The sequence below is a fragment of the Podarcis gaigeae genome, assembly GCF_964106915.1.
Source record: "Podarcis gaigeae genome assembly, chromosome: 17".
In the NCBI taxonomy this organism is placed as follows: domain Eukaryota; kingdom Metazoa; phylum Chordata; class Lepidosauria; order Squamata; family Lacertidae; genus Podarcis; species Podarcis gaigeae.
In genome coordinates, this window is record NC_139694.1 from 2,409,171 (window position 1) to 2,434,722 (window position 25,552).

The 25,552-nt window shown below is 45.7% G+C and overlaps 2 protein-coding genes across 5 annotated transcripts in view; one reads left to right on the forward strand and one right to left on the reverse strand.

The window, feature by feature from the left end:
* Positions 1-2,446, forward strand: part of WDR3 (WD repeat domain 3) — a 30,576-nt gene extending 28,130 nt beyond the window's left edge. For both annotated transcript variants that reach the window (XM_083718644.1, XM_083718645.1), the window contains exons 27-28: positions 98-191; positions 1,359-2,446. In XM_083718644.1, coding sequence (XP_083574770.1) covers positions 98-191; positions 1,359-1,514 — 250 coding nt within the window. In that variant the 3' untranslated portion in view covers positions 1,515-2,446. The remainder of the gene's footprint in view (positions 1-97; positions 192-1,358) is intronic.
* A 778-nt stretch (positions 2,447-3,224) lies between these two features.
* SPAG17 (sperm associated antigen 17) overlaps positions 3,225-25,552 on the reverse strand; it is an 81,583-nt gene continuing 59,255 nt past the window's right edge. Inside the window, exons 36-48 of one of the 3 annotated variants that reach the window (XM_083718132.1) lie at positions 23,757-23,939; positions 21,005-21,118; positions 17,569-17,614; positions 16,091-16,193; positions 15,633-15,686; positions 14,145-14,244; positions 13,854-13,959; positions 12,681-12,788; positions 9,584-9,729; positions 7,666-7,835; positions 7,402-7,462; positions 4,829-6,427; positions 3,225-3,549 (exon numbers count right to left, since the gene is read on the reverse strand). In XM_083718132.1, the coding sequence (XP_083574258.1) occupies positions 6,272-6,427; positions 7,402-7,462; positions 7,666-7,835; positions 9,584-9,729; positions 12,681-12,788; positions 13,854-13,959; positions 14,145-14,244; positions 15,633-15,686; positions 16,091-16,193; positions 17,569-17,614; positions 21,005-21,118; positions 23,757-23,939 (1,347 nt within the window). In that variant the 3' untranslated portion in view covers positions 3,225-3,549; positions 4,829-6,271. Of the gene's footprint in view, positions 3,565-4,828; positions 6,428-7,401; positions 7,463-7,665; positions 7,836-9,583; positions 9,730-12,680; positions 12,789-13,853; positions 13,962-14,143; positions 14,245-15,632; positions 15,687-16,090; positions 16,194-17,568; positions 17,615-21,004; positions 21,119-23,756; positions 23,940-25,552 lie in introns of all 3 variants that reach the window. The other 2 variants (XM_083718131.1, XM_083718133.1) reach the window with 2 other exon arrangements.

Genomic DNA, 25,552 nt, shown 5'->3' on the forward strand with positions numbered 1-25,552 from the left:
GGAGGCCGGAAAAGAGTAGATCTTATAGATTAGTCTGGAAACCAAAACTTGGCAGTCTGACAGTGAATTTTGGGTTCCCTCCCCACTCCATCCCTAGGATACACTTTGGACGGATCACAACCAATCAGCTTCTTGTTAAGGTGATGGAGGACCTGAAGAAAACCACCATTTCTAAAGTCAGCCAAGTGAGGGTAAGTAAGTGTGCACCCATGGGAGATTTACACAATCTATAGGTAGTGTGTGTAAAGGGTGCAAATTTTGGATGCCCATCTGCTTTGCCCAAGCTGCACTGCCTGTTGATCCCTCTTCCGGTGTCCATAATGGCGTGGGACAGCAAGTAAGTTCTGGTTATCACACGTACAGTGCCATAAACCTCTAATTATGAATCTTAGTATTTGAGATTTGCATTTATTATAATAATAATTGCATCTTTGCAGATTAATCTTGTACCATTTTCCTATTTAGTTCCTTGGGTCTGTTCAGCTATGCTAGCAATGTGATGAGCTTAATCATGGGGTCGGAGCATGTGGTTGTGTTGGGGACATTGCTGCAGAAGGCCTCCATGGCAAGCGGTCTTTGCCTTGGCTGGAACGTTTGCAAGGAATTTCCCCAGGACACCATTAGCACAACTGCTGCTTCCATGGTTCGCTCAGATGGAGAGAAGCAGGGAGGCTTGTGATTGTGGTTGTGAGGACCACCCTGATTGAAAGTATTTGCTGTAGACTGGGTTTCCATCGCAATCCACACCTTTCCCTCTGCCAGGAACACAGAAAAACTATCAATGCGATTGGGATGAATGATTTTAGCAAGCACCGGTTGTGAAGGCTGTTTCAGGAGTATCTGCGTTGTGACAGTAACATGTGCATCTGTTGTAGCAAAGCAGGGTTAAGCGTGTGAGCTGGGAAATCCCACTTCAGCCTTGCTAGCCTATTACTTTTTCCAGATTTAGGGGCCCACCTGCAGTTGGAGGATAAAGTTGGAATATTTTATTGGGTAGTTGTGAAGATTACTGAGGAAATGAACACTGTGCTATGCTGATGGTTCTATCAGAGCAAGATTTTCGACTTCCCAGACAGAATGATCCCCTCTCCTTCCATGCATTTTTCTGGAAGTGTTCTCACTCCGAGCCAATTTTGTGGGGGGAGGAGGAGAGGGGAAGCCTCATCACACAAATGGAACTCCTTGCAGGGACTTCAGCTGGCAGGGTTCATTAGCTGGATCCTGCCCACTGTCTCTGACATAGTTTGGTATTAGAACAGCAGGGAAAGAACCACTGAAGTTGGCAAGCGATGGCAAAAGTATTCCACGTCTGCCCTCTTTCTGCTTCTTACGTAGGTCTACTTATGTTCTGTCTATAGGATGTGCTGGGATTTAATATGGCTGGCCTGCAGTTCCTAAAGAAAGAAATAGAAGCCAAAGATGAAGTGACTTTTTTTGCTGATGCTACTGACCGATTTGAGGAGAAAAAACGGAAGAGAAAGAAGAAACAGAAGATGATTCTCGCAATGGTCTAATTGGGGCATTTTGGATTTGTTGCTCCAGGAGAATGCGGGTTTGTTGTCTCCAGCACAGAGGGGTGTGAGGTTCTGTGGAAGCCTAACCCGAGCTGCGTCAGATTGTCACTCACAAATCAAAAGGGAGGGGTCAGAAGGATCAAAACACTGCCCCCCCCAGCTTATATTTCACCTACTGGTTGCAGCTGCTGCTTTCGCTGATCTGTGGCCTTGGCACCTTTTAAACAGACCTCTCTCCCTGCCTATCAGCGTAGTGACCCCACATCACACAGCCAATTGGATTTGGGAATGAGTCGTCACCAAGGCTAAATCATAAGGACAATACTCCCTGCCCTCACTCAAATGGACCAGTATTTTTGCCAGTTTTCAACAGCATTCCTCCTCCACCACTACTCAAAATTTGATGCAGATGTGTTGAGTGAAGCCTTTCCCAAAATGTACTTGTTTAGCTAATCCATAGAATTGAAACTTTTCATTCTACCATCTTCCTTTGCAATTTAAGCTTCATAGTTGTTTCTCAAGCCATTTAAACACCAAAAAGGAGAAAATGTTTTGATTCATTATATCTGTTGAGTTCAGCTTGTTTCCTTTGAAGTTTTTCTGAACTAAAGTTCACTGAAGAGTTACAGAAGTTTAAAAAGCCCTCAAACGGTGCATGTACTTATTGACTGAATGCATCCATCAAGCAATGTGGTGATGCATTTTCTGAGAAGGGATGCTTAGACCTTGTTTAGATGCTCCAATACGGCCACATTCCAAATGCAAACCAGTAGCTAAATTATTGTGTTAGCTCTTAAACCAAATTGGCTACAGGACTGAAAGGTCGAAGGGAAATAAGTAATATCCCTCACTTTATCATTATCAATGTGTCTCAGGTGTTCAAGACATTTTGCATTGTCCGCTCCTGAATAAACTGCAGAGGTGTGTATTAATTTGTTCACAGAAGCAAACTTATCCACTACTCACATTTGGCTCACTTTGGTTTAGTTCAGGAGTTGCCAGCCTGTGAAGCAGCTTTAGGGAGCTGGGGACGGGTGCTTGTGTTGCATGTCAAGGGGTTTTTCTGGGTGTCTATTAGATTGTGGTGGTGAAGGTTATTCATGCATGGTGTGAGCGTCTGAGATGAATGGCAAAATTTAGAAGCTTAAAGCTCATTTCTACAAACTTGAAATGCAGGATAATTTCTTTCACATGCCAGTTTCTTTAGTCAAGCTAGCGCACTCAAAAACCACCACCAGAGGTTAAATAAGGAGGCACACACTTACATGGGAGTTTCTATAGAATTTCATAGTTAACCTCACTGAAGTCAAGATGGTTTACTTCAAAGCAGATATATAGGATTGTACTGCAAGTTACATTTAAATCTTCTACCTTTAGTTAACAGATACATGTGCCCCATCAGCCACAAAAGCATTAATGAGACATTGCTCAGTATACCCCACTAATGTCAACCTGAGAGTGAAAGGTCCTCTTCCTCACTGGAAAAGAATGGGCAGGATTCCCTTGATGGAGCATTTGGCTCTTAATTGCTCCATCCTATTGCTTCATGTCTTGTCTTAAAACAGAAACTGAATCTGGCAAAAAGTCTGACTGGATAGCTATTTCTCTCCAGTAAAACTGCTTGATGGTAGCACAAATGGAGTGGAAAGCTCATTTCCCAGTTCCACTGTTAAATAAAATATTGTCAAAGCCCAAATCGGAGAACCACAATGACGAGGAACTAAACTTTATTGTTAAACGTTGATGCCTAAATATATATTTTAATAAGTATCGATGGGAAATTTTTATACTTCAAAAACATCAAGATGATATTGCTGCTAGATCATTTTACCATTGTAGGACTGTCGTGATGTTATAATCTCCATTCCAAGCCTGCCATGGTCTATTTTGAAAAACAGCAACAAGGCGAAGTTAAAAGATAGCCGGGCTGTGTTAAAAACTTCATTGTAGTTCTTGTTGCAGCATTGAAATTCCAGCGCAGGGTAATGTGACAGTTTGATCACTAAGGAGAAAATTCGCCCACTGAGAAACGAGTCTGAAACCAAGAAAACTGAAAATTTCAAAAACTGCCTTTTTGTGCTTATTTCACTAATCTTAAGAGCACTTGTGGATAACCTCCACGTGTCCAAGTCACCCTCCTGCCACTGAATTCATCCCCTTGCTGAATTTTACCTAGTGCTCCCCTCCCCACTTCAGAAACAAATCACATTTCTCTCAGCTTGCCAAAGAGCTTTAGGGCAGGCTGTGAGGAGCATGCTGAGACAGAGCCATCCCTCTCTGAATGTAAACTGCATCCCTCCCAGCCTACCAAACAACTGGCAGGCAGATGGAAGCGTGGATGTGACAGGGAGCAAAGGCACTCTGGGAGAGCCATGGTGTGGGCCTCCCCCCACAAATCATGCTGCAGAAGGTGAGGTCCAGCGCCGAGGGCCTTCTGGCGGTTCCCTCCCTGCGAGAAGCCAAGTTACAGGGAACCAGGCAGAGGGCCTTCTCAGTAGTGGCACCCGCCCTGTGGAATGCCCTCCCACCAGATGTCAAAGAGAACAACTACTACCAGACTTTTAGAAGACATCTGAAGGCAGCCCTGTTTAGGGAAGCTTTTAATGTTTGGACTACTGTGTTTTAATATTTTGTTAGAAGCCACCCAGAGTGGCTGGGGAAACCCAGCCAGATGGACGGGGTATAAATAAAAAAATATTATTATTATTCTCTCCCTGCTGGAGTGGAGAGAGTATTTGAAAGCCCTGTGTGCATATGCCCAGGTCACTGGCATATGGCCCCTGAGCACTCATCCACTGTTGCTTGGGGACAAAATGGTTGCTCACCCCTAATTTAGAGGGGAACGCTGCAATTGATCCATAGCAGACCAGCTAAATCTGCTTCAGGAGTCAAATGCAGCAAGAAGTGTCAACAGCAGTTCCTCCTCAACCACAAGGTTTCAGTGTAGGAGCCCTGGCAGGGAGAAAGGGGGTAATAGATTTATCTTCCACTTGTTTCCAGAGTGGATGCAACCTCAGCTAAAGCCGTTCTGGTCCTCTCCTACCCCAATCTCTCAAGTTATTGCTATACCAGTAATCCTTGACCTGTTGTCTTAATGGTGAGGTAGGCAATGCTATGAAAGTATTTTGGACTATGACACCAATGCCGGTGGCCTCCATACAATTGGCAAGGAAGCCAGTGACTTATAAATTTCAGGATCTTCAATTCTGGAAGATGCAATTCTGGAAGATGCACAGTGTGATAGGAACCAGTTATCAGAAAGTACATACTGTTCAAACGGAGTTTCCGCGCTTAAATGCAATTAAATTACTTACGTTAACCAGGTAGCTTGTGGGGTAGTATAACTCTAAAATGAGAGGTTGGGCTTTCTGAAACCAGCTGAGCGGTAGAAGCCTTCCCCCCTTGAGGGTAGTTGGGGGGTCTGCTGTCATAGATGTTGCTTGTTAAGACTGGTGAAAGGCATGTTAAGGATGGATGTTGCTTTGTGAAGCACCTGTGTGTGCCCTCTTAATCTATATAAAGCGCATCTCTTCTAACCGGCAGAGGACTGCTTTGGCCATTAAGTTCCGGCTGGCACTTCCACATCTGGTGACAAAAAAAGCATCATGAAACTAGTAAAGAACAGAGATGGGAGTAAGCTTCATTAACTATGAACCCCCAAATTTGGGATCCCCTGCAAACTTGTGCCATAGTTTTGCAGCTTCCCACAAACTGAGTAACTGATACATTCATTGCAAAACTTTGTCAAAGCTTTGAAGGCGATCCCAAATTTCAGGGTTCATAGTTAATGAAGCTATGGGAGCAGGCTGATTCAGGAGACAAGAGCTGATGTTATTCAAGTAGAGTTTAGCTCACATCTGGGATATGAAGTTGGGTTCCTCCAAACTCTTGCTCTTTGGCTGGATGATGAAGAGCAGCTTCAATGATTAGCAGCTTCCCAAGTTCCTACAAATGTTGGAAGGGGCAGAGGTGCGACCCTATTCCTCGTTGGTATCTAGGAGTTTACTAAGCAAGCATATGACAGAGGCCTTCAAATATCTGAAAGGCTGCTACACAGAAGATGGAGCAAAGGTGTGTTCTCTCGTTCCAAAAGGCAGGACCACTAATGGGAGGGAGTTGCATGGGTGGAGATTTCTACTGTTCCTGTCATTTGTTTCCTTCTTTTCTATTGTGTTTGTAAATCAATGTGAGTTATTTCCAGGAGAACCTTACAAAGAGCATCTTTACAACATCAGAAAAACCTTAAGAAGATCAAAAGCCATCTGACAGTTGGACAGACTGTCCCTGGTGGTGGTAGACTCTCCTTCCCTGGAGTTATTTAAGCTTAAATTGATACTGTTTTTTCAAAGCTGCTGTTCAGAGCATATAGGATTCCAACTATGCTCAGCCAATGTTCAGGAGAAGATTTCTGGCTGAAAGGGCAGTGGGACCACAGGATGGCCCTGTAAAAAGCTCTAAACATTTAGCCTTTATAGAATTTCTCTTCCCAAACATTAAAACAACATTTTGAAACAACTTGGGTTGTGTAAACATCTCCAAGGGTTGGAGTTTACCCCCAAAGGCACACACTTCCCATTGTCTCCCGAGAGAGACAGATGTCAACAATAAACACCTCTCTCCAAAAGTATTTTAAGGGACTCCAAAGTCTTCAAAATAAAGTAACTTGCTCCAAATGTGTGGGTGTGTTGGGGTAGGGTGTGGAGTTCTGTGGCTGTCTGTGCAGTAAAGGCCACCAGTTTGTCCTGCACAGAAAAGCGTTAAAGGATATTGGCTTCCACAGGTAGGAAGAGAGTTTCCGTTTCTGTGTAAATTTCGATCCGATGGGAAACTTCCCCTGCTCCCTCACTGCCTTCTACTCCAATAGCCATAGCATAAATATCCACTTCCAGCTCTGTTTGCAACCCAGAAGCTACCTATAAAAAAAGGATCATTAAAAATGAGCAAAGCTAAACTTCTTCATGAATGGCTTTTCTCACACTATGCAGGAGGACACCAGAAACTAACAGTAAAAAAAAGGATGAAGCTGAAAGTACCCCAGATTAGTTGGACTCACATTGAGGGCTGTTTGATCTACCAAAAGGTGAACAAGGACCAGGGCAACAATGGATGAGGAATGGGAGACCCTCGCCCACAACGTTCAAGATGGTGCTGCCTCATAGCACGATGCATGGATGTTACAAAACAGGATGCTACACCCCCAATAGAATCCTCTTTACCAGCCTTACTATAGAGCAAGTAGCTCCCAATGTGAGCAACAAGCTGTGTGCAGAGAATTCAAACGCATTTTTTTTTTAAAAAAAAAAGGATGTGTGCTCTGCACTGTTCGCTGTAGAAGAATGGGCAGTAGCATACCGGAAGCCCCTTGGATAAATTATTCTGAGGACTGTCCTTGGATCAGACAATTGGAATGTCTTTTGGCTTAGCGGCCTTTTTTAAACCAAATGATGTTTCTCATTGTCGCTGGGGTGGTTGGTGGTGGTTAAGCATCAGAAAATAAAATTCCCCTTTTCTTTCTTTTTAACAGAGAAGGAAAATAAAGAGCTGCAGATTTAGAAGAGCGGGGAAGTAAAACAGGCAGGAGTTCAGAAAAATCTTAAGCAAGAGAGCTGAAAGAGCTCCTCTTCCTAGGCAAGGAGGGAAAAGCAACTGGAGAATGCACTTGGGGGGATGACCATGTGTGCCTGCCTCATGATAAATTGAGATTTGTCAGGATTATGAGAGCTGAAACAGATTCAGGTAGTGTTTCATAGCTTCGAATGCCTTTTTCAGAAAGCTGCTGCCACTGCAATATTGGAAACCCCTCCCTCCTAAGCAACTTCTTGAAACACTGAGGACCCCAGCAAATGAAAAAAAACACGACAATCAAGCCAAACACCCCCTAACTTACAGGCCCTGGTGTGTAGCACACTCGCAATCCAGTACGGGGTGGTGGTTGTTTCACCCGAAACCTGCCAAGAAACAAAGTGAGCTAGTTTGTTGGACGGGACTGACAGGGTCAGGAGGTAAGAAAATAGAAACGTAGGATCTTTTGCTTTTTTCATGATTACCAAGATTTCTCTGCACCCCTTTATCATTTTGTGGAAGTCTTGCCGAACATGTTGGAGCAAGGAAACAAATATGGTGCTTCAAATAAATAAATAAATATGCCAACCTGCAGAAATTCATCCCGATGTTCTTCAGGACTACTATGGTTTTGTAAGTGCAGCCCTCCTTGAGAACCCCAAATGACACCTTAGGTGGGATGAGAAGAAAGCCTGACATTTGCTGCGAAGCTGCTGTAGCAGAGCATGTGTGAACTTTGCCAGAAACGGGATCTTCACCCTGCATGAATGAGAAGCACGGATTAGGGAGGCCAAACATACTCCTAATTTGAAGGAAAGCTGGCATGAGAAAAATATCAAGCAATCCTCCATTCACAGCAGTGAACTCGTACGCTTCGCAGTAGACTGGAGCTCTGTGCCCAGAACCCCTAACTCTGTTGCCTAACACAACCAGCATCAGACACTGATGGACACCTGGCAGTGCTGCCAGTGGTACTCTGCCCAGTGCCAACCTGGGCCCCTGCCTAGCACTGTTACCTCCCCAGAATCTCCACAGGGCACAGATGCTTTGCTCCTGCAAGTTAATTACTTCTGTGGAAAGAATAGGGTGAGATATTAACCAGTGGTGGTGGGCAGCAGAACTGATTATGCTATGCTGGAAATGGTTTGGGTCTCTGGGCAATGGCCACCATCTTGGATTTTCCCAGTATATGATGCCTGATGTTGCGTATTGCCTCTTGGAGAACCCAGTATTTATTTAGTCAACAAAACGTGTAAACTGCTCAACTGTAATAAGTCCTCTAAGAGGTTTGCAAGAAATATGGTGGCCTTCACACATGGAACAGGTCAGCTCTGCTCCCATCAGCTCTGCTGCCAGCAGCCCCTGGGGCCAGCCCTAGTCCTTAGCATTATATTCCAAGCAAAGAGGCAGTTTTTGTTGGGTAGAAATAACGCAACTTGAATGTTTAAACGGATGTACAATGGCTGACCTAGAGCTGATGGTCTGCCACGTGGAAATGCACGGAACCGTTCATAAGGCTGATTCGTCATCTCATACAGATGCAAAGGAAAAAGTCCAATCGTATTGACTTCAGCACGGGGAAACTCGTGCAAAATCAGCCCTTCAGTTTTGGGGTGAGTGGGGACCTAGAGGCTACAACAAATTCCCATCAACCACTCACACAGAGTGACCATCTATGAAGACAGGATGCACCTTATACTGAGCCAGGCAATTATCCTTCCAGCCTAGAGTTGTCAATAGCTTTCTGACATCTCTTGCAGAGAGGTCTTTCCCAACCCGATTACCCAAGTTCTTTTAATTGGAGATAGAGATAAAAAGGTAAAGGTACCCCTGCCTGTACGGGCCAGTCGTGTCCGACTCTAGGGTTGTGCGCCCATCTCACTTAAGAGGCCAGGGGCCAGTGCTGTCCGGAGACACTTCCGGGTCATGTGGCCAGCGTGACAAGCTACAGCTGGCAAGCCAGCACCAGCGCCGCACACGGAAATGCCGTTTACCTTCCCACTATAAAGCGGTACCTATTTATCTACTTGCACTTAAGTGTGCTTTCGAACTGCTAGGTGGGCAGGAGCTGGGACCGAAAGACGGGAGCTCACCCCGCCGCGGGGATTCGAACCGCCGACCATACGATCGGCAAGCCCTAGGCACTGAGGATTTACCCACAGCGCCACCCGCGTCCCACGGAGATAGAGATAGCAGAGATCAGAGATGCTTGAGCTGCCATTGAACTGTCCGGCCTCCCTCTGCTTCTGATTGGCTCTGGTACTTCAACGCAAGGCTGGAGGCAGACCATCATTTTTTAAGATGCTAAATGTAGCACAATAGAGCCACTTTCATTTTGTCCCACCGTTGTCTTAGATTAAATGGATTGTGCAGGTTTCTAAGCACTATTACATCAGTATAATAGCAGATGGTGCATCTAAGAAAAAAAGTGTTTTAAGACAGAAGTTATACTTCTACCCTTTGTATTCATGGTTAGGGTAGAAATGGTGGAAGATCAACTTTCTTACCTTTCGCCTGGGTACAGAGTGTGTCTTGTCTCTCTGTATGGACACAGGCAATTTCACCTTCTCTTTCCTTGGGGATCCTGCTGCATCCACCAGAAGAGACTGGAGTTTTGGCTCAAAGACAATCTCCAATCTACTCTCAGCCATTTCTGTTGAAAATGAAGAGAGTTCCAAGGCTGACTGCAGACTTTGCACGAGTCCAGATCTACAGTTCTTGCGCAATTAACTGAGAGCTATTCGTTTTTCTTTTCTGACATGCATGCGCGGCATGCATCCAAAAATCTGCTCAAATCCCAACGACCCTTTCTGGGAGGTGTCCCCTATCTTACATGGTTTGTTTTGGGGCCAAACTAGATGTGGTATATCAGCAGACCCATTTGTTTAAACCAAGGTGTGGCCTGACCATGAATAAAAAAACACACAATCACAAACAAAGGAAAGGATAGGTAAATGGTAAAGGGACCCCTGACCATTAGGTCCAGTCGTGGCCGACTCTGGGGTTGCGGCGCTCATCTCGCTTTATTGGCCAAGGGAGTTGGCTTACAGCTTCCAGGTCATGTGGTCAGCATTACAAAACTGCTTCTGGCGAACCAGAGCAGCACACGGAAACACCGTTTACCTTCCCGCCAGAGCGGTACCTATTTATCTACTTGCACTTTTGGTGTGCTGTCAAACTGCTAGGTTGGCAGGAGCAGGGGCCCGAGCAATGGGAGCTCACCCCGTCGCAGGGATTCAAACCACCGACCTTCTGATCGGCAAGTCCTAGGCTCTGTGGTTTAACCCACAGCGCCACCCACGTCCCTTAAAAGGATAGGTACATGGGGCCAAATTTGTAGAACAAAAGGGGAAACGTGGATTAGGGGAGCCTGTTGCTCTTGTGCAACAACTGCTTACATTTCTGCAAGCCAGTCTTTCTTTTGGTACCTAAGGACAAAGTGTCTAAGACTCTAAGGGGATAAACTCAGGGAAGGTAAGACGTGGATGGGAGCAACAGTGTATCATCCCGCCATCCCTACACTCCTTAAACCAAACTTCCATCTCTTTTCCATGTGACTGGAACAGACATAGGTTTAAGCATGCTGATCTGCTTGCTGTAATATTTACTTGGACGTTAAAAGTGGATTAGCCATCTTGGGCTGCTTGCGGCTCTTTTTGTTTGTTTTAGCTCAGAGTAACTTAAGTTTTGCTCCCATCTTATTATTAGCTACTTATGTTTGTCTCACTTCCCTACATTTTCTCATATTCTTTTTCATCCCATTATCTTTCAAAGATGAAATGTGCTTTGAAAATTCAGGAGTGTTCTATTTTTTCTGGGAACTGGAATACATTTTTTTAAAAAACCCTAAGCAAATCAATAAAACATAAAAAGAAAACCCTTGATCCTAAAGTAGCAAGGTAAAGGTAAAGGTACCCCTGCCCGTACGGGCCAGTCTTGACAGACTCTAGGGTTGTGCGCTCATCTCACTCTAGAGGCCGGGAGCCAGTGCTGTCCCCAGACACTTCCGGGTCACGTGGCCAGCGTGACAAGCTGCATCTGGCGAGCCAGAGCCACACACGGAAACGCCGTTTACCTTCCCGCTGGTAAGCGGTCCCTATTTATCTACTTGCACCCGGAGGTGCTTTCGAACTGCTAGGTTGGCAGGCGCTGGGACCAAGCGACAGGAGCGCACCCCGCTGTGAGGATTCGAACAGCCGACCTTTCGATCGGCAAGCCCTAGGCGCTGAGGCTTTACCCCACAGCGCCACCCACATCCCTCCAAAAGTAGTAGCAGTCCTAATTGCAGAAGGCATGACTGTTTTTTTTTGTTTTTTTTGGAAGAAATATCCCTGAAACAACACTCTACTAGTAAGAATACTTGGCATTTACGTTATATAGCTCTCTTCCAGTGCAACCCTATGCTGCAGTTAGGTCCTTTCTTAAGTGCAACGCTACTAGCCTGTAAACACTGGCTCCCCAAATCAGCCTCTTCAAGTTTCTCCTTTGATACTTTTCCTGAACTATCCATTCTATGATACCAACAAGCTTTTGTAATTTAAGGACTGTGGGCAAACAACAATACGTTTAGACTTAAAGGTTATATTCGTAAAAGGTAAACTAACTGTAGGTACCAAAATTGGGCATCTGTCACCCTGTGAAGCGTTGTACACACTTTTGTGCTTCAAGGCCTAGTTTCAGAAATTTGTGCCGTTTCAATCTCAGAAATATAGAACACTTCAGAGGGTCTCAGAAAAGTTTCAGAGACAGATTCTTGGTAGCAGTTCCCTCTGTATGGAATGCCCTCCCTGAATGTAGGCAGCCCTGTATAGGGAAGGTTTTAATGTTTGAGGGGAAGAGTACAAATAATAAAATTATGATTATGTGAGGCGTGTCTCCCTCCCTCATAATTAGCATTCTGGAGGAATTTAAAGATGTTCCTGCTCAACCAGGTATTTCCTAGCTCAAATCCACTATTCTTGGCACCCTTGAAATTAACTGTAAGATGATTGTTTGAAATGTATGTTTGTTTGTTTTGACGGCCCTGGCTTCCTTTGGGAAGAGTGAGTTAGAAATAAATTAAGTAAATAATGAGATATGTTTCTATTAGTAAATGGAGTACATATTATGAAGGCATGTCAAGTCTCCAGTGCTTTGCCATCCAAAGGAAACTAGCACTAAGTGCTGTCTCTAGTTTTCAACTTTGGCTCCTCCCTAAGGTAAAGGTAAAGGGACCCCTGACCATTAGGTCCAGTCGTGACCGACTCTGGGGTTGCGGCGCTCATCTCGCTTTATTGGCTGAGGGAGCCGGCATACAGCTTCCGGGTCATGTGGCCAGCATGACTAAGCTGCTTCTGGCGAACGCCGTTTACCTTCCCGCCAGAGCGGTACCTATTTATCTACTTGCACTTTGACGTGCTTTTGAACTGCTAGGTTCAAAACCCACAGCGCCACCCACGTCCCTTTGGCTCCTCCCTAGGGGTAGTCAAATATCACGAAGGTCTGCTCATCTATCACTGAGCCAGCATGCAAGCCTGCCAGTTCTCAACCGCTGACAAAACTTTTATTTGTTGCCACGTCTAATTTATGACTTCCTTTTCCAAATGACCTGCTGAAATACTTTACCTGTTGTGGAGAACTCTGGGTAAACTTCAGCACAGATTACAGAATAACCTGATGAATTAGTGAGCGTATTGCCCGAAGTCTTGCTTCTGTCTGACAGCTCCAGCATTCCTAGAGAAATATAATAGCGACATTGACAAGCTAATAGTTACATTGACAAACTAACAATACTACAAACTTAGGGCAAATTCAGTTTTACTAGCAAATTAGAGGTTAAACTAATCCCTTAGAAGAACGTTCGCATGACACACCTACATACTGCAGCCGACACACTAACATATCACGGCACACACTTTGGAAAACTCTGATCTAGTACAACCACCTGCAATGCAGGAATATGCAGCAATGCAAGAATGTGAAGCTGCCCCATATGGGGATCAAACCTGCAACCTTGGCGTTATCAGTACCACGCTCCAACCAGCTGAGCTATCCAGGCCAAATGTGTGAAGCTGTTCTGGAGGGGGCGGGTGGGGGAAGGAACTGGCCTCTTTATGTGATGCTACTTACCGTATTTTTCGCTCCGTAAGACGCACTTTTCCCTCCTAAAAAGTAAGGGGAAATGTGTGTGCATCTTAGGGAGCGAATGCGGGGGGGGGGGGGGGGCAGGCAGGATAAGCCCCCAAGAGCCGCACACAAGCTCCGTGTGGCTCTTGCGGGCTTTTCCCCAGGAGGGAGAAGGGACTGACACAGCCAGTCAGTCCCTTCTCCCTCCTCGTAGAAAAGCCTACAGGAGCGGTGCACCCTTTAAGGAGCGGGAGGTGGGTGTATTGTCACAGCCGCACGCAGCCTCTCCTGGCTGGAGAGGTTGTGCGTGGCTATAGAGGAAGCCAAGACGGTGAGCGGGATGGATCCCACTCGCTGTCTTGGCTTTTTTGCTCTTTGGGGCTGGGGGGGGGGGGACCCGGGCTTCCCCCAGCAGCCCCAGAAGCTCTGGGAGAAGCAGACAGGCAGAAGATTTTTTTTCTTGATTTCCCCCACTAAAAAGTAGGTGCGCCTTATGGGGGGGGAAATACGGTATGTGCCCTGTTGTACTCTATAGTAGTCCACAAGGAGCATGAGAAAATGCTGTGCAACTTGCAGACACTGCCACCATGTCCAGCTATGGAGGATGTAAGGGCAAATGGGGACCCAGCACTCACAAATTCAAGAGAGGGTCATTTAGTGTTGCAGCGTTACCTAGATTGCTTTCACCCGATTCTGTAATTGTATCCAGCAATGGTCCCTTCTTTCCTTTCTTTGAGAATGGAGGGAGCTTTTTCGAAAGACTTTCAACATCAGGAAGCTTTAAAGAAAAAACAGAGGGGGAAATTAACTTTCTAACAAAAACCGTCAAAATACGAGTAACAAATTTATGTCTGAGCAGTGAGAAGCGCAAAGTTATTAGGAGCAGGTTGTCAGTAGCCCAGTACAGTGTAAATGAGGTGTTTGTATTAGCCCAACTCTGCTAAACTTTCACATCCCAATTACCTTATTCAGAAATTCCATGCCAAATTCTGAACTGAAATAGGGGGGGATGACTTTGTTCCTTATCTTCATAAGACATTCCTTTCCATCCTCAATTTCCTGCCTAATTGGAAGGAAAAGAAGAAATCCACAACACTATGACGATTTTACACTGTTTTATAACCAGGAATTATGGATTGCCCAGAGTTAAGTCTAGAACATTTAAAAGTGAAAAACTGGGCAAATTTGCCCCACCAGGACAGGAGAAAAACCACCCCTCCTTCCTTTCTTTGTTGAGAGAAAATGGAGTACACCTCCAGGGTGAAGTCAAAGGGCTGCATTAGCAGCACCAAAGTGACCTCCCCGGGATGCAAGCCTGGGCAGTGTGTCCGGAGGTTCTGGGCTGCCCAGACAAGAAGACCCCCCTCTTGGCCTTACTCATGTGGTCCAAAGGAAAGCAGGGCAATACTGTATTGGCCCAAATATAAGCTGCACCTGAATATACCGTATTTTTCGCTCCATTAGACGCACTTTTTTTCCTCTTACAAAGGGGAAATGTGAGTGCGTCTTATGGAGCGAATGGCGCTGCGCAGAGAGGGAGAGCTGCACAGCGCCCCTTCAGCGAAGCGGGAGGAGGAACGGAGCCCCTTCTGTTCCTCCTCCTGCTTCACTGAAGGGGCGCTGCACAGTTCTCCCTCTCAGAGAGGGAGAGCTGCGCAGCGCCCCTTCAGCGACGTGTCTGTCCTGGCTTCTGCCTTAGCCCTGCGCAGCCTCTCAGGGCAGGGGGAGCCTTCGTCCCGCTGTCCTGAAGAGGCTTGGCGCCGTTATCCCAGAAGCCAGAACAGCCACACGGTATCCCAGAAGCCAGATCCCTCTTGCTGTTCTGGCTTCTGGGATTCAGAATATTTTTTTCTTGTTTTCCTCCCCCCCCCCCCCAAACTAGGTGCACCTTATGGTCTGGTGCGTCTTTTGGAGCAAAAAATACGGTAAGCCACAGCTTTAAAATAGAAGGGGGGGGGAGAAAAAAATACCTGAATATAAGCCACTCCCTTCCTCGCTGCTCCTGGCTGCATACTGGGGGGGGGGGCGCTGCATTGCCAGTGGCCTTTCCCCTTCCTCGCTTCCTTCCTTCCAATCCTTGGGGGAGAACTACGCTCCTGGTGCTATTTGCCCTACGCTCCTCACTGCATACCGTAAGGTCATGAATATAAGCCATACTTTTAACTTTTCATGGTCAGAATGGGGGGGGGGGAGTGTGGCTTATATTCGGGCCAATACGGTACATTTGGGACCAGCGTGGTTGCAGGAGGGGGGAATACAAGGTTCCATCCAACCACCTTAGGGACCTGTCGGATTTGGGTAGGGTTTATTCCTTAGCCCTTTCTTCTCCCGCAAGGCAGCAGGCGTTTCCAAAATCTACAGACTCAACCCCATTCTTTCTCCCCCTGCACCCCAGCCCAGCTTCCGCTTAGGAACTTCTGAATCCTACCCTTAAACTAGCAGCACTCTTACCTGGTCTGCGCAAGCTTGACCTGCCAGAAAGATACATCCTGTGCCTCTTCCTGGCTGTATGAGAAGAAATGAAGAAGTTCACCAAATATTATTTTTGAAATATGACACTGACATGTTATGCAATGAAATAACACAATATCTGAAATCTTTTGACAACTTTACCTTCAGTTGTAAAGATTCCTGCAACTGGCAACTGGCCTGTAATAATGCCTGTGAGTAAATAATTCACTCCCAATAGCCTCAGGAGCACTTTTTTACTTTAAAATTAAAACACACATCATCAGAGCTTGTGATTTAGGGCCTAGCTAGAGAAGACGACGGAATCTGCGACAACAGTTATGTTAGCATAATTCTCTAGCGGTCCAGATCAGGCTAATTACAACAACACACACCTTACAGGTAATGAATAAGTCATGGCTGTGCATTTATGACAACATCTTATTATACGGAACTCTTACCGGAGCCTCTGCCAATATTCTTCTGTTTTCTTTGCAAGCGACTCCCTTGATGGATGGTGTGAGTGTGCAGCCACTGCCTGCTCATATATTTCAGCAATAGGAGCTGTAAAGCCACAAGAGAAAGCGATGTGCCAACATGTCTCAATCTGTTCTGACATTCACATACCTGTGTTGTCTTCTGTTCTGCTGCTATCACCTGATTTTATACAGGTCTTTCTTCTGCTTCATTGTCCACCAATGCAGAAATATACTATATATGCATTTTTATGTATATCATAGAGCACAATTTACGTACATGCATATTTCAGCCGTCAATAGATATCTGTGAATTAATTACAGTGGTGCCTCGCAAGACGAAATTAATTCGTTCCGCAAGTCTTTTCGTCTTGCGAGTTTTTCGTCTTGCGAAGCACGGTTTCCCATAGGAATGCATTAAAAATCAATTAATGCGTTCCTATGGAAACCGCCTTCAGACAGTCTGTCCCCCGACCTCTTCTGAAGGCCGGCGGGGGGCAAAAGTCTTTGTCCCCCCTGCCTGCCTTCCCGGAGGCTTTTAAATCGCCCCGGGACAACGGAGAATTCCTCCGCTGTCCCGGGGCGATTTTAAAATGCTCCCAGACGGCTTTTGAAGGCAGGCGGGGGGGAGCAAAGACTTTTGCCCCCCGCCCGCCTTCAGAAGAGGTCCAGGACCTCTTCTGAAGGCGGGCGGGGGGCAAAAGTCTTTGCTCCCCCCCGCCTGCCTTCAAAAGCCATCCGTGATAGCGGGAAGCGCTTCCCTGCTATCCCGGACTGCTTTTAAAATGCTGGCGGTGGGGAGCAAAGCCTTTCGGCCCCCGCCGGCCTTCCTGGACCTCTTCTGAAGGCCGGAGGGGGGGAAAAGGCTTTGCTCCCCACCACTAGCATTTAAAAGAGGTCCCCGGAGATTTCCCTATGGGCTTTCCTCTTGCGAAGCAAGCCCATAGGGAAATTCGTTTTGCGAAGCGCCTCCAAAACGGAAAACCCTTTCGTCTAGCGGGGCACCACTGTACTTCCCCAGTGTTTTTGTTTTCAAAGTTAAGAAATTTCCAGAGGGGTAACTATTAATCGTTTGCGGCAAGAATACCAAAGAGCTTTGTGGCAGGAGAACTTATTTTTCTGATTGTGAGCTGCAGAACCACTTTTTTATGAGGAGAATTGTAAATGAGAGACCTTTAAAATGGTGGCACCTCTCCACGCATGGTCTATGAGAAGGAGGGAGGAAAGGGTTGGTGGAAGAGAAGCTTTACATCCACCAACCATTTTCACTGGCAATTCTCCTCGCCAGCAGTTCTTTAACAGATATTACTTAAGCACCAGCAACAAGATTTCCCTACTGGTCCCAAAATGTAATTATAAAAATAAAAAGCTAACACAGAATATTTCTGGCAGATGCAGAGAAATATTGCACACAAGACTCACTAGTGATTTTAAAAGAGCAAAGCACGTTTTCTCACTCTTACCTCTGCTGCCTAGATCTTCTGAAGGTTCTTCAAGGTTAGGGAAAGACTGCAATGAAGAAACATAGCTTGAGTTGTGTAGTTCTAAATACGTATTTTCCATGGCATTTCAGCCACACCAAATATTTAACAAACAGCTATTATGGGGCTTACAGCCACCAAAGGCATTGGTGATACAGTGGTGTGTGTCATTCCTGCTGCCAATATGTGTGTCTGGAAGAAGATGACTATTTTGAGAGACCGGGATAGAAATATGAGGAAGATTTCCACTGCAGCACATTGCTCCTCTGCAGTCTAAAAATTAAACAGCAGACAGACCCATTATATGGATACGTATAATTACCGCTTCTGTACTTTTAACTTTTTTCTGACCTGCAAGCAAGGTTTAGATTTATTAGAAGTTATTGTAAGTTTAAATTAAGTCTGCTGCAACTGGATTTCTTATGGACTGTGCCAATCCTGAATGTACTGGATGTGTGACCATTATGCTCATTTGCCTTCAGTAGCAGTAAAGCTCTGCTGGATGAAATACAATTGCCTCTGTTTTTTGCAACGCGTTTAATAATAATAATAATAATAATAATAATAATAATAATTTATTATTTGTACCCCACCCATCTGGCTGGGTTTCCCCAGCCACTCTGGGCGGCTTCCAACAAAGATGAAAGATACACTAAAATGTCACATATTAAAAACTTCCCTGAACAGGGCTGCCTTTAGATGCCTTCTGAATGTCAGGTAGATGTTTATCGCTTTGACATCTGGTGGGAGGGCGTTCCACAGGGCAGGCGCCACTACTGAGAAGGCCCTCTGCCTGGTTCCTCTCGCAGTGAGGGAACCGCCAGAAGGCCCTCGGAGCTGGACCTCAGTGTCCGGGCAGAACGATGGGGGAGGAGACGCTCCTTCAGATATACTGGACCGGGGCCGTTTAAGTTTTTACTCTGCTAACCAGACATTGGAATCTGCTCTGGATCAATATTGTATAGAATTTCAATGACAGTGGCACCAAGCCAGCTGGATCTAATAGAGACATTTAGCCTAGCTACTGGTGTTGCCCTCCTTCTACCCTGTCCATTTCTGTTCCTTAGCTATCTCTCTACAACAGTTACCACATTTTTCTGTGTATAACACACCTGTCAGGGTTTCAGGGACAGAGAGCGAGGGGGAGGGGTCCCAGGGTGACGAGGAAGAGGACGACGATGACCCGAGGTTGTCAGTGAGTCTGTCAAGTGAATCCGAGGATTCCCAAAAGGGAGCCCCCCTGGTCAGGCCAAAGGGCAGTAGAGAGGGAAGCAGTCAGAAGCAGGGGAACGAAGATGGAATCCCCAGTGGGGGTTGGAGATCGGGACCGGCCTCTCCGTCGGAACGGAGTGAAGGGGGTGGAGTTGCCAGTGTGTCAGAAGGAGCAGAACAGGGAGCAGAGAGGGGAAGGAGTTCGGAGCAGAACGTCCTGCAGGAAGGGGAGGAGTGTAGTACCGAGAGTAGCGTAACGGTCGAAAGGAAGGTCAGAGGCAACGTACGCGCGCCAAGTTCAAATGTGGAGGCGCGCGGAAATGAGGAGAGCCCTGAGGAGGAGCCTGGTCCCAAAGCACGAAGGAGGGGGGAGCAGGCGTCAGAAGACTCAGCCTCGGGGGAGTCCCGGAGGGAGCACAGGGGGGCAGGAAGACCCTGCGGAAAAGGAAGGAGAGGAAAAGGTGGAGCAGTACAAGCCTCTTAAGCTGGTGCAGGGGCGGGACTGACTCAGAGGGGACTTCAAACATCTAAGGGTAACAGATGCTGAGCCACGGAGCTTGGATGTAACGACAACAATGTTCTTCAATAAAACCTTTTGTATATAACTTGGACTGGATTTTGGTCTCTTGTGAGCTGGGACCTCGGGTGGCTCTGACAACACCCCTGTGTATAACACGCCCCTTATTTGGGGGGATTCAAATTTAAGAAAATGTGGGTGGGGGTTTCCAGAGTTGTTGACCTAAAAAAACCTCACCCGACAGACCAACGATGGCAATCATAAATGTCACCGAAGCCACCAATTGTCTGCCCGCTCACCGCCATTCGCCAGCACAACAGCTGCAACAGCAGCCAATCGGCAGCAGCCCTTGCTTCAGCCACGAATCGATTGCCCTTCTGCAGATAACAATCTCCTGCTCGTGGCAGCAACTGCTCCCCTGCCCCACCTATTAACTGCCCATGTATAAGACAATCCCCCTTTTTTTACATTAAAGGTAAAGGGACCCCTGACCATTAGGTCCAGTCGTGACCGACTCTGGGGTTGCGGCGCTCATCTTGCTTTATTGGCCGAGGGAGCCGGCGTACAACTTCTGGGTCATGTGGCCAGCATGACTAAGCCGCTTCTGGTGAACCAGAGCAGCGCACGGAAACGCCATTTACCTTCCCACTGGAGTGGTACCTATTTATCTACTTGCACTTTGGTGCGCTTTTGAACTGCTAGGTTGGCAGGAGCAGGGACCGAGCAATGGGAGCTCACCCCGTCGCGGGGATTCAAACTACTGACCTTCTGATCAGCAAGTCCTAAGCTCTGTGGTTTAACCCACAGCGCCACCTGTGTCCCTTTTATTTACATTATTTTCTAATAAAACAATCTTGTGTTATACACCGAAAAGTACGGATGCCTTTGCAGTGCACAGCTGCTGTTAATGTCTCCCATCATCTTCATTTCCCTTTCCTTTTGTCAGCTGCAAGAGTGAGGGCATGGAAAGGAATCTCTGGCACCTGTCATCAAACACCTACTCTTCCACTCCATCCCCACAAAGAAACACCCATGCACCTTTGCAGCTTAGTTTTTAAAGCTCTTTAAGCTCTTCAACTCCTCTGCTCTGCAACCATGCTTTTAAATTTTTTATTTCTCCAACCAGCAATCAGATGTTGCCATGAATTTATGCCTTGAGCTCGGCAAGCATCACCTCCTACTTTGGAGCCATTTCCTGGTGAGGGAGCAGGGAATGAAAAGCTGCTTTTGCTAATGCACACTTAGATAGTGTCACCTGTTACTTGCAATGGCTGTCAGGAACAGAATCTCATTTTGACCACTCCGCCATTTACTCAACACCCACTCTTCTGTTTCTGTATTTTATTTCTGTGCCTTGCTATCAAAGAAAACAGTTCAAAGAAGTTCCATTTAAGTTTCTGATTCCAGCTGTGAACAGAGTGAAACTGGGCAGAAAAAAGGTTCCTGTTACAAGACAATTTAGTGAATGAAGTGCAAACCCAGAGTTTTCTGGTTCAGAAGTAATGGATAACAATGGGTCGCTACAAAGGGAAGAAACAGGAGAGTGTAAGGGAAGGAGAAAACAGACCCCAAGGTTTGGGGAAATGCAGAACTGAGCCACTGTTGTAATGAAGGCAGTGTCACTCTCCCTTATAAAGGGAATTTAAGGGAACCTGAATTCAAGGGAACAATGAAACATGCAGTCCTTACCATAACTAGCTTGAGAAGGTCAGCAGCATTTTCCTTCTCTTCCTCCATTCGTGGATCTTTAATAGACATCTCTTCCATTTCTTCTTCTTCCTTCATGATTTTTTCAATGTACTCCTTAAAAACAGGGCAGTGGAGAAGAAACAGGAAAAATAAACTTTCTATAAAAAATGTTCCTTAGAGTAAGCTGTGGTGAAAGTGAAACCTAAGAGTTGGTTCTGTGTATGCATTTTAAAACTTTTGTCAAATTACAACCATTTTATTTTTTTTGTAGAAATCAGACCTATGTGAGCCAAATGGTGGGTTTTGAGGGTCGATTCAAGTGTGGCGGTGTTTTGAGAGAACAGGGTACCTTTAATTCCCAGTTCCTTCACACTTCTATATTGCCTGAAATAAAATTTCATGGGAAATGTGTATGCTCCTTCTACATTGATATGGAAAGATTTTGCATCCCCCAGGGGAGGGAGACAGACAAAATCTATTTTGTAAGTTATAGAAATACAGATAAACAGAATGAGGTGCTTCTGCTACCTGTGTACTCCACACTATTTCTGTTCAAAGCTGTTCTGAGACAGTTACTGGTATGGAACACACATAACAATCCATTCACACAAAGTCATTTGAGTATGATTCTTTTCAGTTTGGTGTTGCCCCGCACACAAGAAACTTCAAACATCTGAAATAAATTAAAGTGAAAAAGCACATTCGATGTGACTAAAATGCTTCTGGGACTGGTTCAAAGCTATCTGACTGCGGAGCTCCCTACGTATATCAAAATGCTTCTCTCCTTTCGCAGATTGTGGCAGGTTCAGTGGTAAATCTACAGAAGGTTCCAGGTTCAATCCCCAGCATCACACGTTAGATCAGCAACCTGATGGCAGCACTCAGAAGAGCCACTGAGAATGAGTTCAAAGAGAACTGGACTAGATGGGCAACAGCTCTAGCCTGCTATAATAAGGCAGCTTACAATATGACAACTTTGCACTGGGCCAGATGAGCCTTCAAACTGCAGTACATTATGATGAAATAAACTGCCGTTTGTTTGATACACCAAACATTTCATGAAGGAAAATAGAAGGAAAAGCAAAATGGACAAAAAGATGGGCAAAATGGGGGTGGGGGTGGACAAAAAGAATCACATTAAAGGTAAAGGTAGAGGGACCCCTGACCATTAGGTCCAGTCGTGGCCGGCTCTGGGGTTGCGGTGCTCATTTTGCTTTATTGGCCGAGGGAGCCGGCGTACAGCTTCCGGGTCATGTGGCCAGCATGACGAAGCCGCTTCTGGCGAACCAGAGCAGCGCACAGAAGTGCCATTTACCTTCCCGCCGGAGCGGTACCTATTTATCTACTTGCACTTTGACGTGCTTTCAAACTGCATTCCCACCCACATATTCATTAGTTTATTACAGTCATCACCATCATCACAACTTGTAACACTAGTGACATATTTAAATGGCTGAACGGCACTATCTTCACACTGGCCCACATGCCAGGAAGTTTCTTCCACACTTTGATCCTTGGAATGTAGCCTTATGAGGCTATGCCCTCGGGTGGGAAAAATATTGCGCCTGGGAAAGGGAAGTGGGAGTCAACAGACACTCAATGAATAGTTTTGGAGAAAAGGCTTTTATTTCTACCATCCATGAACTGGTAGAAGGAGCAAGTGTGATAGTTCACAAAAAGCATGCACGGCTTCACAGTCATGTGCACAGAGTTTATATTCCCATTCCAGTTCCCTCCCCCTTTCTCCTCCTTTTCCCAGGAATCCTGCCCCATGAGTTCCCCTGAGCATGAACAGAAAGCTGTCTTGGGACTATTGGATTCTTGGCACCTTTCCCAGGAAAGGGGGGGGGGTGAGAAGCCTTGCATGTCCAAGATGTTGCAACTAGAATGAGATAATATTCGTTTCTCAGGCCGGAGTATTCTTGGCAATGACAGAGCCTATTCATTAGCCTTTAAAAGTAACATTTTGCCTTGCAACAGCAGAGCAAATGAGCAGATGCTTAGCTGCTGAGAACATGATTTTGAAAAGCTTTGAGAAGCTTTGAGCCTGCTTGGGGGGGGGGTGACTTCGGGCCTAGATGGGGTCACCTGTCCTTCATTCCTTCAGGAAGGCGTGAAATGACCAGTTTCACAAGTGCTTCTTTGTGTACAGGACTCTGTACTGTCAGATGAAGATGACATTTATCTATGGCTGACCTGTGTGCTGAACCAACAAACTGAAAGTGACAGCCTTCTCAGTGCTGAGCCTTTGGTGTTTGTTTGATACACCAAACATTTCATGAAGGAAAATAGAAGGAAAAGCAAAACTCTGATTGCCTACTCATAGTGACCACTGGATCGTTGGGGTGAAAGGAACATAAAGGGCTTTGTTTTCCATATGACCCTTGATTAAACGAGAGGTCTTCCTGAGCTCTGGTGCAGTACTGTAGTCTTAGTTCTTTTTTTTCCTTCTGGATCATTCATCAAGCCTGCCTCCTGGTTTGCCATCTGATCCTGCCTGGATTTTCAGTCCTGACTCCTGACTTGTTCTTTAATTTTGCTTCCTGATTTGCCTTCTAATCTTGACTTGCTCATTGGTTCTAACCCATTAAGTAGAACTTCTGGGAATTTCTTGGACATCATTTAAAGAAGGAAGGGTGAGTCCTTTAATTCAAGCTTCTCTGAGCATTCAGGTTTTTTTAGATGTACTATTGAAAGCTTAACAGATCAGCTGCGGGTTTGCTTCACTAGATCTTCACAGGGTTTGCCTTACCTTCACAGAAAGCTGCAATTTCTGCCTGAGCTCATCAGTGACTGGTGAATACTGGATCAACCGGCGGATTTGGAGTACGTTTGGACATTTCTGTATAGGTGCAGGAGAACCTGCTAACTGCTTGAATTCTATGCACAGGCCTTTCCAAGCATTCATTCCAAATGGAGGGCCTGGAGTCTTTCTCTGAATCCAAATGACAAAGAGAAAATCAAGATTTTACTTGTCATGCATTTTAGTGGGACTTTCTTCTAGGCAATGTCTTCTGGATCAACCTATCAGAAAATCTGCTTTCAGCCAGTTGCATCAGAAAGCTTGCTATCATATAACACCTGTCCTGAAAGATCTACGTTGGCTCCCAGTACGTTTCCAACCACTATTCAAAGTGTTGGTACTCACCTTTAAAGCCCTAAACGGCCTCAGTCCAGTATTCCTGAAGGAGCATCTCCACCCCCATCGTTCTACCCGGACACTGAGGTCCAGCTCCGAGGGCCTTCTGGCGGTTCCCTCGCTGCGAGATGCCAAGTTACAGGGAACCAGGCAGAGGGCCTTCTTGGTAGTGGCGCCCACCCTGTGGAATGCCATCCCATCAGATACTCTGTTTAATATTCTGTTGGAAGCTGCCCAGAGTGGCTGGGGAAATGCAGCCACATGGGTGGGATATAAATGATTTTTCTTCTTCATTAATTTATCATCATCATCATATGAACTATGTATTAGGGTAATAAACATAAAAGCCTCAATGATTATTGCTTTTGAACCTTGGATTATGTTGCTATTTATAATCATATGCCTCTCCTCATATGAAGCAGCCCAGACTCTGTGGTCATCATCTGAGGCCTCCCACAAGGAGTCTGGAGGACGGCAACACGAGAAGAGGCCTTTTCGGTGGTGGTTCCCCATTTGGAAAATGCTCTCCCCAGGGAGGCACCTTTGATACATATCTTTAGGAGCCAGACAAAAACATTCCTCTCTCCTCAGGCCATTGGCTAATTCAACCATCTACTGTTACCATGTTATGCATGTTTGTGTTTTTATATTGTAAACTGCCCTGTGATCCTTAGATGATAGTCAGAAGGGCCGGATTTAGGTTTGATCAGGCCCTAAGCTACTGAAGGTAATGGGGCCCTTTATATGTCCAGCTGTCCTTTGTCAACAACAAATTGCCACTGCTTTTTGTGTTGAATATATGCTATATGGTAATTTATGGACCTAATAGGTATCTAAAGCCATTTGCACACGTTGCCATGCAACCAGTCCATGCAGAATGTAGGCACCCTATATATAGAACTGAGCAAACCAGTGATATTTTAGGGAGAAGGGTAGCAGGTGGGGGCCAGTACTTACATAATAGGAGCCTACAAAGCACAAAACACTGTTGCTGTATGTAGGTTTTTATCTTATATTTTGGAAATGCACATCCAGTTTTTTTCCCTTAAATTTTTTTGGGGACTGCCAAGAGAGTGAGGCCCTAAGCTATAGCTTGTGTAGCTTATACGTAAATCCGGCACTGATGGTCAGTACAGAAATTTAATAAATAAACAAAGTAATAAAATAAGGAGCCCATTAAATAAGTCAATGATTTTACAGGCAGCGTGATGAAACATTATGAAGGTTCTTAAAAGTGAAGTTAGAAATAGATTCTGATTTCCCCCAGAAGATCCTTCAGAGATGTAGCAGGAGCCGAGTTTTACATGCCTAAATCGACATATTAATATGAGGATGTTTTCTGGATCACAAGCGTTTTAATTAATCTACATCTCTTTTCTTCTCTCCCCAGGTCCCAAAGGATTGCTGGG